The sequence below is a fragment of the Borostomias antarcticus genome, assembly GCF_949987555.1.
Source record: "Borostomias antarcticus genome assembly, contig: scaffold_487, whole genome shotgun sequence".
NCBI lineage: Eukaryota > Metazoa > Chordata > Actinopteri > Stomiiformes > Stomiidae > Borostomias > Borostomias antarcticus.
In genome coordinates, this window is record NW_028176781.1 from 1 (window position 1) to 17,500 (window position 17,500).

Genomic DNA, 17,500 nt, shown 5'->3' on the forward strand with positions numbered 1-17,500 from the left:
GCTCACCTTCATCAATATTTCACCGTCCGTTTTTAAACATTTCCGCCCGGGCGGGGGAAACTCTAAATTATTCAGGCGGGGCGGAGCTCAGATAAAGGCCCGGCCTCCATTAGGAGGCTCTCTCTCCTCTCTCTGCGCTGCTCTGCAACCTTTTAACCCTTTCATCAGAGCCGGAGAGAGAGGCCTGCCGCCATCAGCCCCCGAAACGCCACGGTCCTGCCTGGCGTCCTGGAGAGAGCCCGCCCGCGACACACACACACACACACACACACACTAGACATCGGATGACTAGCTAGCAGCCGGACCAGCCAGTTGAGTCCTCATCAGACCTCTCTACCCTCTCTCCCTCCATCCCTCTCTCCCTCTTCTCTCTCCCTCCATCCCTCTCTCCCTCTTCTCTCTCCCTCTCCCTCCATCCCTCTCTCTCCCTCCATCCCCTCTCTCCCTCTTCTCCTCTCTCCCCTCCATCCCTCTCTTCTCCCTCTTCTCTCTCCTCCATCCCTCTCTCCCTCCATCCCTCCCTCCCTCCATCCCTCTCTCCCTCCATCCCTCTCTCTCCCTCCCTCCCTCCCTCCCTCCCTCCCTCTCTCTCTCTCCCTCCATCCCTCTCTCTCCCTCCATCCCTATCTCCCTCTTCCTCCATCGCCAGAGCAGATATATGGAGACCCGTCTTGACGAGGTCTCTTAGTGCCTGCCTGGTCCCGTCTCACTCACTCACTCACTCAACCCCCCCCCCCCCCCCCCCCCCTCTAGTACCCCCCCTCTTCTGGGAAGACGAGGGGGCGAGGGGGGGCTGTTTTCCGGAGCCGACTGAAGATCGCGCTCCTCAAATCGCTCGGAAATAATACTCCATTAACGAAAGCAAATTAGAGAGACATTTAATTACGCGCTCTGTTTCGGCACTGTGGATATGGCAGATATTAACTTTATAATCGCTCCCCGCATAAATAATTGAGAGGAATGCTTCGCCGGGGAGGCAGCGAGTGTCTGGGAGAGGGACAGCGCAGGAATCAGGACGCGGGAATCAGGACGCTTCATCTGGTGAACGGGGGTTTCTGGAGAGGGGCCACTCTGGCTAGAGTGCTGTTAATCTATCTCGATTAGGCTGACTGGAGCACGCTAATGCTCACACATGCACAGATGCACTGCCAAATGTTTTTTAAACACACACACACGCGCAAACAAACACAGACGGACGGACAGACGGACGGACAGACGGGAGGACACAGAGATTTTAGGTTGCCTTTTCAAATCTGGCCAGGCACAGCAGGTGAAAACTAAGGATAGGATAATTCTGGCGCATTTACAGCATGTCTGTTGATCAATTGTTGATCAGTGTGCCTTTTTCAAATAAATCAACACACACACACACACACACACACACAAACACACACCTGGCTGATGAGGTTGAGCAGGGGTTTGCCCTCCGACCCCACCAGGCAGGTCAGCAGCTGCGGTATCCATGCCAACCACTGTATCGGAGGAACACCGATGCAGTACTTGTCCACAGCGTCGGCCAGCATGTTCTTATCATCAAAGCTCAGCAGCCAGAGAACCTGGACAGAGAGAGACAGAGGGAGAGAGCGGAGGAGGAGAGAGGGAGGGACAGAGAGAGACAGAGGAGGAGGAGAGAGGGAGGGACAGAGAGAGACAGAGGGAGAGAGAGGAGGAGGAGAGAGGGACAGAGAGAGACAGAGAGGAGGAGGAGAGAGGGAGGGACAGAGAGAGACAGGGGGAGAGAGGGGGGAGAGAGAGGAGGAGAGGGAGGGAGAGAGAGGAGGTGCAGAGAGGGAGGGACAGAGAGAGACAGACGAGAAGGAGGAGAGAGGGAGGGACAGAGAGAAACAGGGGAGAGAGAGGAGGAGGAGGGAGGGAGGGACAGAGAGAGACAGGGGGAGAGAAGGAGGAGAGAGGGAGGGACAGAGAGAGAGACAGAGGGAGAGAGAGGGGTGGAGGGAGAGAGAGGGCGGAGGGAGAGAGAGGAGAGAGTGATTGACAGAGAGGGACAGAGGGAGAGAGAGGGGTGGAGGGAGAGAGGGCGGAGGGAGAGAGAGGAGAGAGCGATTGACAGAGAGAGAGATGGAGGGAGAGAGAAGGAGAGAGGGATGGATAGAGAGAGATGGAGGGAGAGAGGGAGGGAGGGAGAGAGAGAACATGGAGAGGGGTGGAGGTAAAGAGAGATGAGAGGGAGAAAGAGGGAGACAGAATGTTAACTTTGGTAGCTGGATACAGCAGTACAATGAAAGCTAGGCGCGCGCACACACACACACACACACACACACACACACACACACACACACACACGCACACACACACAGGTTAGCAGGGGCTCTGATGGAGACATTAACCCCACTCCCTCCCCCTGCCCCCTCAGTGAGTCAGCTAGGCCACACAGCTTGTGTATAATTACAGATAATCACCCTCCATCCCCCTCATCCATCAGACTAAAACACACTGCCAGACAGACCCACAGAAGCCCAGCTACAAACAACCCCAGTCCCAGACTAGTCCAGCCCCAGTCCCAGACTAGCCCAGCCCCAGACTAGCCCAGCCCCAGACTAGCCCAGCCCCAGTCCCAGACTAGCCCAGCCCCAGTCCCAGACTAGCCCAGCCCCAGTCCCAGCCTAGTCCAGCCCCAGACCCAGACTAGTCCAGCCCCAGTCCAAGACTAGTCCAGCCCCAGTCCCAGACTAGTCCAGCCCCAGTCCAAGACTAGTCCAGCCCCAGACTAGCCCAGCCCAGCCCAGCCCATCCCCAGACTAGCCCAGCCCAGCCCAGACTAGCCCAGCCCCAGACTAGCCCAGCCCAGCCCAGCCCAGCCCCAGACTAGCCCAGCCCCAGACTAGCCCAGCCCCAGATTAGCTCAGCCCAGACTAGCCCAGCCCCAGACTAGCCCAGATTAGCCCAGACCAGACTATCCCAGCCCCAGACTAGCCCAGACTATCCCAGCCCCAGACTAGCCCAGACTATCCCAGCCCCAGACTATCCCAGCCCCAGACTAGCCCAGACTATCCCAGCCCCAGACTAGCCCAGCCCCAGACTAGCCCAGACTATCCCAGCTCCAGACTATCCCAGCCCCAGACTAGCCCAGCCCTAGACTAGCGCATCCCCAGACTAGCGCATCCCCAGACTATACCAGCCCCAGACTAGCCCATCCCCAGACTAGCCCATCCCCAGACTAGCCCATCCCCAGACTATACCAGCCCCAGACTAGCCCAGCCCCAGACTAGCCCATCCCCAGACTAGCCCAGACTATCCCAGCCCCAGACTAGCCCAGCCCCAGACTAGCCCAGCCCCAGACTAGCCCAGCCCAGCCCAGACTAGCCCAGCCCCAGACTAGCCCAGCCCCAGACTAGCCCAGCCCAGCCCAGACTAGCCCAGCTCCAGACTAGCCCAGCCCCAGACTAGCCCAGCCCCAGACTAGCCCAGCCCAGACTAGCCCAGCCCAGACTAGCCCAGCCCCAGACTAGCCCAGCCCCAGACTAGCCCAGCCCAGCCCCAGACTAGCCCAGCCCAGCCCAGACTAGCCCAGCCCCAGACTAGCCCAGCCCCAGACTAGCCCAGCCCCAGACTAGCCCAGCCCAGACTAGCCCAGCCCAGACTAGCCCAGACCCAGACTAGCCCAGCCCAACCCCAGACTAGCTCACCCCCAGCCCCAGCCCCAGCCCCAGGGGGGGTTGTGGGGTTGGTTATCAGCGTTGGTGATAATAAACAGCTGGTGTTGGAGCTGGGTGAGCGGTAGTATCCGTGAGCGTGGTCCATGTTGAGCACTGGTATGATCAGAGCTGCAGCGCCTCAGCTGGTCATCATCCGTCTGCCTACATCATCTCTACACTCATTCCTCTAGGAGGTTCTTCAGTCTGCCTACATCATCTCTCCACTCATTCCTCCAGGAGGTTCTTCAGTCTGCCTACATCATCTCTCTCCACTCATTCCTCCAGGAGGTTCTTCAGTCTGCCTACATCATCTCTCTCCACTCATTCCTCCAGGAGGTTGTTCAGTCTGCCTACATCATCTCTCTCCACTCATTCCTCCAGGAGGTTCTTCATCCTCTCTCTACACTCATTCCTCCAGGAGGTTCTTCATCCTCTCTCTACACTCATTCCTCCAGGAGGTTCTTCATCCTCTCTCTACACTCATTCCTCCAGGAGGTTCTTCAGTCTGCCTACATCATCTCTACACTCATTCCTCCAGGAGGTTCTTCAGTCTGCCTACATCATCTCTACACTCATTCCTCTAGGAGGTTCTTCAGTCTGCCTACATCATCTCTACACTCATTCCTCCAGGAGGTTCTTCAGTCTGCCTACATCATCTCTCTCCACTCATTCCTCCAGGAGGTTCTTCAGTCTGCCTACATCATCCCTCTACACTCATTCCTCTAGGAGGTTCTTCAGTCTGCCTACATCATCTCTCTACACTCATTCCTCTAGGAGGTTCTACATCATCATCTCTCCACTCATTCCTCTAGGAGGTTCTTCAGTCTGCCTACATCATCCCTCTACACTCATTCCTCCAGGAGGTTGTTCAGTCTGCCTACATCATCTCTCTCCACTCATTCCTCCAGGAGGTTGTTCAGTCTGCCTACATCATCTCTCTACACTCATTCCTCTAGGAGGTTCTTCAGTCTGCCTACATCATCTCTCTCCACTCATTCCTCCAGGAGGTTCTTCAGTCTGCCTACATCATCTCTCTACACTCATTCCTCCAGGAGGTTCTACATCATCTCTCTACACTCATTCCTCCAGGAGGTTCTACATCATCTCTCTACACTCATTCCTCCAGGAGGTTGATCAGTCTGCCTACATCATCTCTCTACACTCATTCCTCCAGGAGGTTCTACATCATCTCTCTACACTCATTCCTCCAGGAGGTTGTTCAGTCTGCCTACATCATCTCTCTACACTCATTCCTCCAGGAGGTTCTTCAGCAGCGGTGGGAAAAGGGTTTAGTTGTACCCTGGGTGGTGTGCGCATGTAAATATCAAATCGGCAATTTAAAAATATAAAATAAAATGACACTTAACTGCAAAACAAACTTTAGAACATAATGTATTTGAGTATTTACATATAGCGGGTGCCCTACATAGTAGTACCATGTAGTATAATATTATGTGTTTATTTGGAGTGACTGGGTCAATTTGGGTGAATGGGAGGTAGTGAAAAAAGAGATGAATTTCCAATTAAAATATTAATATAAAATAGGTACTAAAATCCAATAGGAGCTCTGTCCTATTGTATAGAGTGGTAAAATATTCTGTGTTGATTTGGAGTCACTGGGTCACATGACATGGGAGCTATTGAAAGACATTTGCACGGTGTTATTTGTTGACGGTCCCTAGCCATTTGCATGGATTACAAACCGGCAGGTCGTGAACTGTTGCATTGCCGCTCTAAACCCCGGGTTGAAGTCGGAGAAATAAGACGACGAGACCAGGTATCCCAATATCTTTTTTTGAATATCCAACTCGAAACCAACTTCACCTGACTGTTAAAATCTACCTTTTTTCTTGTTCTCCTATCCTAGTATTCGCTCTGCCTCTCACGCCATCATGGCTCTGTCTGAGGTGACCGCGCTCCGGTCGCCGGGCTGGGAGGAGAAGACGCCCGTGCTGTTTGTTTGGTCGTCATGACTTCACGGGTGACTGACATCCTGTCGGCGTCCCATTTGCTCGTCCGTGGGGAGAGAGAGAGCGGACGGCCGATCGTTCCGCTGAACGCGCCGCTGTAGTCTGCCGCTACGCAGAGTCAAGAATAAATAACTACCCCATTCCGGAGCAGCGGCGGTAATCATTTTGCCGCGGCCGGGCACCGCTGCTAAATGTACATAACGGAAACCCTGCTCTCTCCCTCTCTCCTCATCTCTCCATTGTTCTCTCTCTTGCTCTCCTCTTCATCCCTCCCTCCCTCCAGAGTGGTAATATGGTCCCAGATGGACAGTTCCTGAAAAGGTCAGCCTCATAACCATTAAAGAGGATCTCGTTTGGTAAATGTCAGGTGAGTGAGCGTAGCGCTCTGTACCAGCGCGGCCGTGATCTCACGTTCCTGCGGGGTCATTATCCAGGCTGTGTCCACCGAGGTCTCCGTGTCCTTCAATCATGTTGATGACCGGCTGACCGGCGGCCCAGATCTGGGTTCACACCGCGGGGAATAAAGACGCGCAGCCGGGAATACGCTCCTACTGAGCAGCACGCCGTCGCTCACAGGGTTCCACCTCTGACTCACCAACACAGGGTTCCACCTCTGACTCACCAACACCGGGTTCCACCTCTGACTCACCAACACCGGGTTCCACCTCTGACTCACCGACACCGGGTTCCACCTCTGACTCACCGACACCGGGTTCCACCTCTGACTCACCAACACAGGGTTCCACCTCTGACTCACCGACACAGGGTTCCACCTCTGACTCACCAACACAGGGTTCCACCTCTGACTCACCGACACCGGGTTCCACCTCTGACTCACCGACACCGGGTTCCACCTCTGACTCACCGACACCGGGTTCCACCTCTGACTCACCGACACCGGGTTCCACCTCTGACTCACCGACACGGGGTTCCACCTCTGACTCACCAACACCGGGTTCCACCTCTGACTCACCAACACCGGGTTCCACCTCTGACTCACCAACACAGGGTTCCACCTCTGACTCACCGACACGGGGTTCCACCTCTGACTCACCGACACCGGGTTCCACCTCTGACTCACCAACGCCGGGTTCCATCTCTGACTCACCAACACCGGGTTCCACCTCTGACTCACCAACACCGGGTTCCACCTCTGACTCACCAACGCCGGGTTCCACCTCTGACTCACCAACACCGGGTTCCACCTCTGACTCACCGACACCGGGTTCCACCTCTGACTCACCGACACCGGGTTCCACCTCTGACTCACCAACACAGGGTTCCACCTCTAATTCACCAACACGGGGTTCCACCTCTGACTCACCAATACCGGGTTCCACCTCTGACTCACCAACACCGGGTTCCACCTCTGACTCACCGACACCGGGTTCCACCTCTGACTCACCGACACCGGGTTCCACCTCTGACTCACCAACACCGGGTTCCACCTCTGACTCACCGACACCGGGTTCCACCTCTGTTCACCAACACCGGGTTCCACCTCTGACTCACCAACACCGGGTTCCACCTCTGACTCACCAACACCGAGTGACCACCGCTCATGAACACCTGGAAGAGTCTGACGCTAGCGTTTTGAAGTACGCCAATTGTTTTAAATGGCCGATCACGCACCAAAAGCGTTTTGAGGCGAGTCAAACTGCCTTGACGCTTCTACTCCCAACCTGTTTACATTTTGGATCGTCTAATGGGGACAAATCAATCTAAATTAAATCAGCTCCCTATCAAAGCTGACGCCTGCAGTGCGCCATAGGAGCGTCAAATGAGGCGAGTCAAATGAAGCGCGTCAATTGACTCTTCCAGTGCGTTTGGGGCTTTAGGCCGCTACGCCACTGAAAATCTAGAGATTCGGCGGCGCGAGTGGACGGAAGTTATACTAAAGATTGAGTTTATCCAATTCAACTCCATTACACTCCCGCATGGTTTTATTCTCCCTGGTGGTTCTATTCCCTGGTGTTTCTATTCCCTGGTGGTTCTATTCTCTGGTGGTTCTATTCCCTGTTGGTTCTATTCTCTAGTGGTTCTATTCCCTGGCTGTTCTATTTTCTGGTGGTTCTATTCTCTGGTGGTTCTATTCCCTGGCGGTTCTATTCCCTGGTGGTTCTATTCTCTGGTGGTTCTATTCCCTGGTGGTTCTATTCTCTGGTGGTTCTATTCTCTAGTGGTTCTATTCCCTGGCTGTTCTATTCCCTGGCTGTTCTATTACCTGGTGGTTCTATTCCCTGGTGGTTCTATTCCCTGGCGGTTCTATTCTCTGGTGGTTCTATTCTCTAGTGGTTCTATTCTCTGGTGGTTCTATTCCCTGGTGGTTCTATTCCCTGGTGGTTCTATTCTCTGGTGGTTCTATTCTCTAGTGGTTCTATTCTCTGGTGGTTCTATTCCCTGGTGGTTCTATTCTCTGGTGGTTCTATTCTCTAGTGGTTCTATTCTCTGGTGGTTCTATTCTCTAGTGGTTCTATTCTCTGGTGGTTCTATTCCCTGGTGGTTCTATTCCCTAGTGGTTCTATTCCCTGGCTGTTCTATTCCCTGGCGGTTCTATTCCCTGGCGGTTCTATTCTCTGGCGGTTCTATTCCCTGGCGGTTCTATTCCCTGGCGGTTCTATTCTCTGGTGGTTCTATTCCCTGGTGGTTCTATTCCCCGGCGGTTCTACTCCCTTGTGGTTCTATTCCCTGGTGGTTCTATTCTCTGGTGGTTCTATTCCCTGGCGGTTCTATTCCCTGGCGGTTCTATTCCCTGGCGGTTCTATTCCCTGGCGGTTCTATTCCCCGGCGGTTCTATTCCCTGGCGGTTCTATTCTCTGGTGGTTCTATTCCCTGGCTGTTCTATTCCCTGGTGGTTCTATTCTCTGGTGGTTCTATTTCCCCGGCTGTTCTATTCCCTGGCGGTTCTATTCTCTGGTGGTTCTATTCCCTGGTGGTTCTATTCCCTGGTGGTTCTATTCCCTGGTGGTTCTATTCCCTGGCGGTTCTATTCTCTGGTGGTTCTATTCCCTGGTGGTTCTATTCTCTAGCGGTTCTATTCCCTGGCTGTTCTATTCCCTGGTGGTTCTATTCCCTGGCGGTTCTATTCTCTGGCGGTTCTATTCTCTGGCGGTTCTATTCTCTGGCGGTTCTATTCTCTAGCGGCTCTATTCCCTGGTGGTTCTATTCCCTGGTGGTTCTATTCTCTAGCGGCTCTATTCCCTGGTGGTTCTATTCCCTGGCGGTTCTATTCCCCGGCGGTTCTATTCCCTGGCGGTTCTATTCTCTAGCGGTTCTATTCCCCGGCTGTTCTATTCTCTGGTGGTTCTATTCCCTGGTGGTTCTATTCTCTAGCGGTTCTATTCCCTGGTGGTTCTATTCCCCGGTGGTTCTATTCTCCTGTATCTGGCTGATGTATCTGGACATGCGTACGGCAGCAGCCTCTCTGCCAGTTCCCCATCACCGGTAGGAGGAACCAGGGACAGAACAGTTCCCCATCACCGGTAGGAGGAACCAGGGACAGAACAGTTCCCCATCACCGGTAGGAGGAACCAGGGACAGAACAGTTCCCCATCACCGGTAGGAGGAACCAGGGACAGAACAGTTCCCCATCACCGGTAGGAGGAACCAGGGGCAGGACAGCGTGGTATCGACCGCCCGGCGCTGTGCGGTCCGGTTGTCAGCCAGGGGTCAGGCTGAACGGGCCTGGGGGGGGTCAGGCTGAACGGGCCTGGGGGGGTCAGGCTGAACGGGCCTGGGGGGGGCAGGCCATTACTGTCCTGACCCCGGGGCCACGGGAGCCCATTCACGCCACACACCTCCTGGTTCTAGCTGTTAACGGGGAGAGACTCCGCCCCTGCTTGTGCTGAGGGTGGATGGCGAGCTGCGGACGGACTGCTTCCTGCTGTTGGAGAGAGCTGAGCCCAGAGAGAGAGAGCTGAGCCCAGAGAGAGAGAGCTGAGCCCAGAGAGAGAGAGCTGAGCCCAGAGAGAGAGCTGAGCCCAGAGAGAGAGAGCTGAGCCCAGAGAGAGAGCTGAGCCCAGAGAGAGAGAGCTGTGTGGGGCTGAGCCCAGAGAGAGAGAGCTGAGCCCAGAGAGAGAGCTGTGTGGGGTTGAGCCCAGAGAGAGAGCTGTGTGGGGTGAGTCCAGAGAGAGAGAGCTGAGCCCAGAGAGAGAGCTGAGCCCAGAGAGAGAGCTGTGTGGGGCTGAGCCCAGAGAGAGAGAGCTGTGTGGGGCTGAGCCCAGAGAGAGAGAGCTGTGTGGGCTGAGCCCAGAGAGAGAGAGCTGAGCCCAGAGAGAGAGAGCTGAGCCCAGAGAGAGAGAGCTGTGTGGAGCTGAGCCCAGAGAGAGAGAGAGCTGTGTGGGGTGAGCCCAGAGAGAGAGAGCTGAGCCCAGAGAGAGAGAGCTGCTTTACAGGAGCGCTGGCAGGAAAATGGCTAGTTTTTTTTCTCCAGGGAACACAATGACTTTTTCTGTGCAACAACAAAAAAAACTGTTCTCTCTCGCCTTCGCTGGTTCTGTATCCAATGTTCATCTGCTTTCCAGAGAATAACTAAAGCAAACACACACACACACACACACACACACACACACACACACACACACTAGCTGCCGGCGTCTCACCTTGGCCAGGTACTTGCGCGACTTGCTCTCGTTCTGGTGCCGGCAGGCGTGCAGGTAGCAGGTGATGGCCGAAACGCCCAGGTGCAGCTGCCGGTCCTTGACGAAGATGTTCTCCAGGTAGTCCCCCCACATGGCCCAGGCCTGACGAGGGGGGGGGTTATCAGTTAAGCAATCAGCAGGCCAGGCAGCCCATCAGCGGTCCTCTAGGAGAACACACACTCCAAAAAAAAACAGCTCGGTTAGCATCATCACCTTCACCAGCACGTCATGCATCTGCACCGCCGCCGAGAACGCCTTGTTAGCCTCCTCCGACCTGGGGGGGGGGGGCAGGGGGGGGGGGTGAAGGATAGAGCGGGAGAAAAACAGAGAGAGATTGAGCGGGAGCGATATAAATTAGAGCGATGATCACCATCTGAATATGTGCTCCGCGTGAACCGGCATCATCTTTCAAGCGGCCCCTCCTCCCTCCCCGGCGTCCCGAGGGCCCCCGGCCGCCCCGCTGCTCGGGAGGAAGTGTTTAATGTGACAGGACGTATCAGTCAGGGAGACTCGGGCGCGCGGAGCGAGCGCAGCCAGCGGGACCGTATCGCGCTGAGCTCATCAGTGTTTAATACGAAGGCGAAACTCTCAGCTTAATATTGCGCCTCGGCATCCCGTATCACAGGCGTCAGGGGGCCAGGTGATGGCTCTATGGATCTGTAAACACACTCTCACTCTGAAGAACAGGGGCTTAGAGAGGGAGGGAGGGAGGGAGGGAGGGATAGGGAGAGAGAGGGAGAGAGAGAGAGGAAGGGAGGGAGGGAGGGAGGGAGGGAGAGAGAGAAAGGGAGAGAGAGAGAGTGAGAGAGGAGAGAGAGAGGGAGGGAGGGAGGGAGGGGGAGAGAGAGAAAGGGAGAGAGAGAGAGTGAGAGAGGAGAGAGAGAGAGGGAGGGAGGGAGGGAGGGAGGGAGGGAGGGAGAGGGAGAGAGAGAAAGGGAGAGAGAGAGAGTGAGAGAGGAGAGAGAGGGAGGGAGGGAGGGAGGGAGGGAGAGAAAGGGAGAGAGAGGAGAGAGAGAGCTGAGCAGATAAACTTGAGAATCCTTGAGGGATTTATTTCTCCTGGTTCTGGAATGTGGAATGTTCCCAGTGTTCCGCCTCTCCGTGTGAATAGCTGTCGGAGAACGACGGGCCCTGAACCTTTCTGTTTGACCGGAGTGGGTTCTGCTGACGTTGACATATTATTCTGAACCATCAGCTGTTTCAGTGTGCTTTCTCTCCCTCCAGGCATAGACTCTGAATAACCTGATTCTACCCCCATGTTCAGGATTGATAATACATAAATAAAGATTAGGAACCCCCTCCCCCCCGTCATTCAGACAGGAACGTCAACAGGAGTTCTATACAGCTCAGGTGGGGTGCGGTTCTAAAACGAGCGCACGCATCTACTGCTAAATGTCTCCCCAGCCAACCAATTATAATTAGAATGCATCATTATAAACGGGCGTTTGGCGGGTGATGGAGAAACGGGGGCTTGATTGCTTTGGGAGCCAGCGACAGGGTCCAACGGCACTGGCTCATGGGCTCATAGTCGTCCTCGCCGTGCCCGTGTCAGAGTCCATAGACCGGTTCTCCTCAGCATAACAGGAACAGAACTGACGAACCAAGTGTCAAATTTCATGCACCCACTTAGCTGTTCCGACGCTACCCACACCACTTTCCATCACACACACGCACACAAGTGCGCACGCACACACACACACACACACACACGCACACGCCCCTCCCTGCTGAGCGTCCTACCCTAGAGGGGGGGGTTTAATGATTTCATTAGGCCCTGCTGAGGTGCGGAACAGTTCTGCTGATCACAGAGATTCCTGCAAATTACCAGTGAGTTAATTATTCGGCTGCGCATATATTTAATAAGACGTCCCCAATATGTCTTTCACCCCTGTGGGGGCAAACGCATGCCAGAGATGATGAGGAGAGGGTGGCACGTGAGGTGTGTGTGTGTGTGTGTGTGTGTGTGTGTGTGTGAGAGAGACACCAGCAACAGCAGGGGATCTCTTGGGCAGGCAAAGGCAATCAGCGATAAAAGTATCTTTTTCTACCAATGGCAGAGCAGCAGGAGCAGCTCATTAGCATCTCCCCTAGACCGCCTCTCAACACCACGCCAGGGACCAGCTTCTAGCTGGGCTGAACTTGGTCAAATTACTAGAATCTTCCGCAGAACAATCTTTCAACATCCAGTCAGAGCTGTGTTGAACTAGTTCTCATTATGCTAAAAAGCAGCCTAATATCATATTTTTTCTGTGCACCAATTGGTCTCTGTGTGAACGCTGTCACACCCCTGTGCATATAGGCAACGTTATATGGAAATAACCCTCAAACTAATGGTTCTACATGAATTGAAAGCAGTAAGTTATACATTATGATATAATAGAGTTCATTTGAACCCAGTCACCTCCTGCAGGGAGAACATGCCACAGAGACATGGTCACATGTTGATGACACGGGTGCATATTGATGACACTGCTATATATCGCACGCAGTGTCTCACCATGGGGCGGAGGGGGCGGGCTCTGACACTGTTGCCTAGGCGATGTGAAGAACCAATGACAGGAGAGTGGGCTAGTCTGTAATCACTTCCCCTGTGGGTTCCCACAGCACACAATGAAGTGACGAGAGAGAGAGAGAGAGAGAGAGAGAGAGAGAGAAGCGATGAGAAAGAGGAGAGAGAGAGAGAGGCAGAGAGACAGAAACAGAGAAAGAGACAGAGACAGAGAGAGAGAGAGAGGAGAGAGAGAGAGAGAGAGAGAGAGAGAGAGAGAGAGAGAGAGAGAGACAGAGAGAGACAGAGAGAGAGAGAGATAGAGACAGAGACAGAGACAGAGAGAGAGACAGAGAGAGAGACAGAGATAGAGACAGAGAGAGATGGAGACAGAGACAGAGACAGAGACAGAGAGAGAGAGAGAGAGACAGACAGAGAGAGACAGAGACAGAGAGAGAGAGACAGACAGAGAGAGACAGAGACAGAGAGAGATAGAGACAGAGACAGAGACAGAGAGAGAGAGAGAGAGAGAGAGAGAGATAGAGACAGAGAGAGATGGAGACAGAGACAGAGACAGAGAGAGAGAGAGATAGAGAGAGAGACAGAGAGAGAGAGAGAGAGAGAGATAGAGACAGAGACAGAGAGAGACAGAGAGAGACAGAGAGAGAGAGAGACAGACAGAGAGAGAGACAGAGAGAGGTGTACATACTTGTTGATCTGGGCCAGGAACATGCCCTTGAGAGCGTAGAACTCGGCGGTCATCTCCTTGGTGAAGTACTTGAGGTTGGTCGACTCGATCACCTCCAGACCCTGAACCAGGGAGGCAGGAGGAGAACAAACATGATGAATGAAGGAAAGAGAGAGAGAGAGAGAGAGGGACCAAGAGAGACCGCCTCTGGCCAGCTGGACCGTCTCACCAGCGTGTACACACGGCAAGGCAAGGCAAGTTTATTTATATAGCACATTTCAGCCACAGGGCAATTCAAGGTGCTTTACATGAGACATTAAAAGCATTAAAACAAAAAGCAAGACATTAAAGACGTTTAAAACAAAAGGCAGGACAAATTAAAAGCATTAAAACAAAAAGCAAGTCATTATAGACATTTAAACAAAAAGCAGGACAAATAGAATACAGGAATAAAAGTTACAGGGAAGTATACTGATAAACATCTTAGAAAGCAGTGGCAAAAAGAAAAGTCTTCAGGCTTGTTTTAAAAGAACCAAGAGTTGCAGCAGACCTGCAGTTTTCTGGAAGTTTGTTCCAGATATGTGGAGCATAAAAACTGAATGCTGCTTCTCCATGTTTTGTACACACACACACACACACACACACACACACACACACACACACACACACACACACACACGTTAGGCTGCCTCTTAAACATCTGGTCAGGGATAGCCGATGAAAACCAGCCTCTTAGGTCAACTCTGGCTCCTTTACAGTTTGTTGTCTGTAGATTGGCGTGCATTGTCCCTGATAAATAAAACAATAAAATACAACACACACACAGACTAGGTGATCTCTCTTACCATACGCACACACACACACACACACACACACACACACACACTAGGTGATCTCTCTTACCATACGCACACACACACACACACACACAAACACACACACACTAGGTGATCTCTCTTACCATACGCACACACACACACACACACACTAGGTGATTTCTCTTACCATACGCACGCACACACACACACACACACAGACTAGGTGATCTCTCTTACCATACGTAAACACACACACACACACACACACACACACACACACACGGTGAGCTCTGTCCTACCTGCATGCACTCGTTCTTGCCCATGACCCCGGCCAGCTGCAGGTAACACTTGACCTGCTGCCGGATCTTCTGGAAGCAGTCGACGATGGGCACGGTGGGGATGGTGTGGATACGACTCAGGATGTCCAGAGCCACGTTCACCAGGCCCTGAGACACACACACACACAGACACGCACGCACACAGACACACACACACATTACAAACTGAGACCTGGCCACCGAACAATTAGGTCTAATGGAAACGCCCCCCCCCCCCCCCCCACCCCTGTCATGAAAGGACAGGTGACCCCCGCCCCCGCCTGCCCCTCCCTCCCCCTCCCTCTCCCCCCCTGCGTCGTGAAAGGACAGGTGACCCCGCCGCCAGCTGACCTGCTTGCGGCCGATCTTGCCGTACTGGATGATGGCGGAGGCGGAGGCGTGCACGCCGAGCATGGCGTTGTTGGTGTTGGGGTCGTGCTGCGTGTTGGTCTCGTACGCCGTCACGATGGCTGGGGGAGGGAGAGGAGAGGGGGAGGAGAGGAGAGGAGGAGAGGGGGAGGAGAGGAGAGGAGAGGGGGAGGAGGAGGAGAGAGGGAGGAGAGAAGGGGAGGAGAGAGAAGAGGAGGAGGAAACATGACACATTAATAACCAATTTAGTCATTTTATCCAAAAGGTATTTAACGATGTTTCGAGCTAGTCGTGTCAGCGTTAAGTGCCTTGCTCAAGAATCAGAATTAGTTTGTTGCCATTGTACTTTACATACTTAGGATTTTTTTTCCGACACACACATACGCACACACACACACACACACATACGCACACACACACACAAAGGTAGCCAGGGCAACGATTATGTCTTGAACCAGCGACCTTCCGGTCACTAGTGAGACGCTCGAGCCGCTGGTCTACGACCACCCTGGACAGATACAGAGTGTGGATTTCAAGAGTGGACGCGGCGAGCGCGGTGGCGTCGCAGGTGATGGCGCGGGGCTGTGTTGGTCTGGTGCATCGTGGGGCCCCTGGAGGGCCGGGCGTCCGTCAGTCTCGGTCTGAGTGTGTGAAAATTTCAATAATCGTTTGAGTGGATTCCTGGTTTGAGCCCGGGCTGCTTTTGATGCATTGCATCCTCTGATCGCTGCTTCTTTCAAAAAGCACTTTCAAAAAGCGGGACAGAGCCGAGCATCACAGTGTGTGCGTGTGTGTGTGCGCGTGTGTGTGTGTGTGCGCGTGTGTGTGTGATGGCTACGTCCTGCGGTGAGAGCGTGCTTTGGAGAGCTGACATTTTGGAAGCACAGAACGCCTGAGGGGCTCAGTTCGGCGTGGCCTTTCAAAAAAGACCCCATCTTGAGACCAGCAGGCACTCTGTTTGAAACGGTGTGTGTGCGTGTGTGTGTGTGTGTCCATGTCAGCAAAAGATGTGAGAGCACGCACAGGTGTTATTCTTAGAGCCTGTGAGAGTGAGTGTGTGAGTGTGTGTGTGTGTGTGTGTGTGTGTGTTGCACTAGAAAGGTACCGTGATACCCTGCCATCAAAAACGCTACAATACCCCATTTTATTAGTACCGGTACTTTAAAAATGAGACATATTTCTGAGTTGGGTCGAGGCAGTGTGTCGGGGCAGTGTGCGTCTCTCTCCCTCTCTGCTAGTCTGTCCCTCTGGGGCAGTGCGTGTGTGTGTGTGTGTGTGTGTGTGTGTGTGTGTGTGTGTGTGTTTTGCGATCTGCTTCTCTGTCCCTCTGCTACTCCCTGTCCTCTCTGCTACTCCGTGTGCATGTCAACCGTCTGTCCAGCTCACCAAACTACTTTCACACCATTCGCTTATTTCTGAAAATGTTTGGGGCAAACACAAATCTAACGGAAAAAAGTTGTAAAACAGTTTGCAAAGACCGTTCTGGAAGGAAAGTGAAAGGGCTGAGGGCGGCTCAGTCGGTTACTCTAGACGGTGGCAGAGGATTTACAAAAGCAAACGCGCCTATTCTGTAATATTTCAGATTTAAACCCAATGCTAATAGCTGGGGAACCTCATAACATCAATGAGTCGATCTGTGAACTCTGGAGCTCGTCATGCCGTGACGTGAACACCGTTGCTCTGTGACCCGCTCTGCTGCGACCCGCTCTGCTGCGACCCGCCCTGCTGTGACCCTCTCTGCAGTGACCCTCTCTGCTGTGACCCTCTCTGCAGTGACCCTCTCTGCTGTGACCCGCTCTGCTGTGACCCTCTCTGCTGTGACCCGCTCTGCAGTGACCCGCCCTGCTGTGACCCGCTCTGCTGTGACCCGCTCTGCTGCTCTGTGACCCGCTCTGCTGTGACCCGCTCTGCTGTGACCCGCTCTGCTGCACGCTGACAGAGTGAAGGAGAGGATCAGTAGCCTGGCTCCCGCCCCTGAATCTGAATAGCAACTCAATCAGTGTCAGACTAGTGGAGATGACACTTCCGGCTTATAATTGTAGCATCCCAAGCTTATTATTTTACAAAGTATAGTTTTTTTTCATTTAATGAATAAAATAATAAAATATATATGTCATTTATTTAGTTTAGTTGACATTCCTGCTCCGCCTCTGCAGACAGCAAACAGATCAGTCGGCTACACCTGACATTGTATTATTCCATTAGCCTACTTTTCCTGATGTCTTAGGTGTTGAGCCATGGTATTGTTTCAGTATCACTATCAAGATACTTTTAGCGTATCGACTTTGGTATCGCGACAAAACACTAGTGTGTGTGTGTGTGTGTGTGTGTGTGTGTGTGTGCGTGTGTGTGTGTGCGCGTGTGTGCGTGTCCTACCCTGGTAGTGGTGCTGCCTCCACATGAAGATGGAGCTCCAGTGGGAGAGGTCGTCAGAGACGATGGGCAGGCGGTTCCTCCAGGTCTTCACCACCGTCTTCATGTCGTGGAGGCTTGTGTTGCGGCCCAGGTTGGCGGGCTGGAGGCCGGCGTTGATCTGGGCCGCCTCCTGGAGCTC

The 17,500-nt window shown here is 53.5% G+C and overlaps 1 protein-coding gene across 1 annotated transcript in view; it reads right to left on the minus strand.

Moving 5' to 3' along the window:
• Positions 1-1,394: 1,394 nt before the first annotated feature.
• LOC311328142 (transformation/transcription domain-associated protein-like) overlaps positions 1,395-17,500 on the minus strand; it is a gene marked incomplete at both ends in the record, with an annotated part of 27,077 nt that continues 10,971 nt past the window's right edge. Inside the window, 7 exons of the mRNA XM_084462162.1 lie at positions 1,395-1,556; positions 10,228-10,368; positions 10,480-10,540; positions 13,464-13,564; positions 14,560-14,706; positions 14,929-15,047; positions 17,323-17,500. The exon at positions 17,323-17,500 is cut by the window's right edge and continues 18 nt beyond it. Of these exons, the coding sequence (XP_084318288.1) occupies positions 1,395-1,556; positions 10,228-10,368; positions 10,480-10,540; positions 13,464-13,564; positions 14,560-14,706; positions 14,929-15,047; positions 17,323-17,500 (909 nt within the window). The remainder of the gene's footprint in view (positions 1,557-10,227; positions 10,369-10,479; positions 10,541-13,463; positions 13,565-14,559; positions 14,707-14,928; positions 15,048-17,322) is intronic.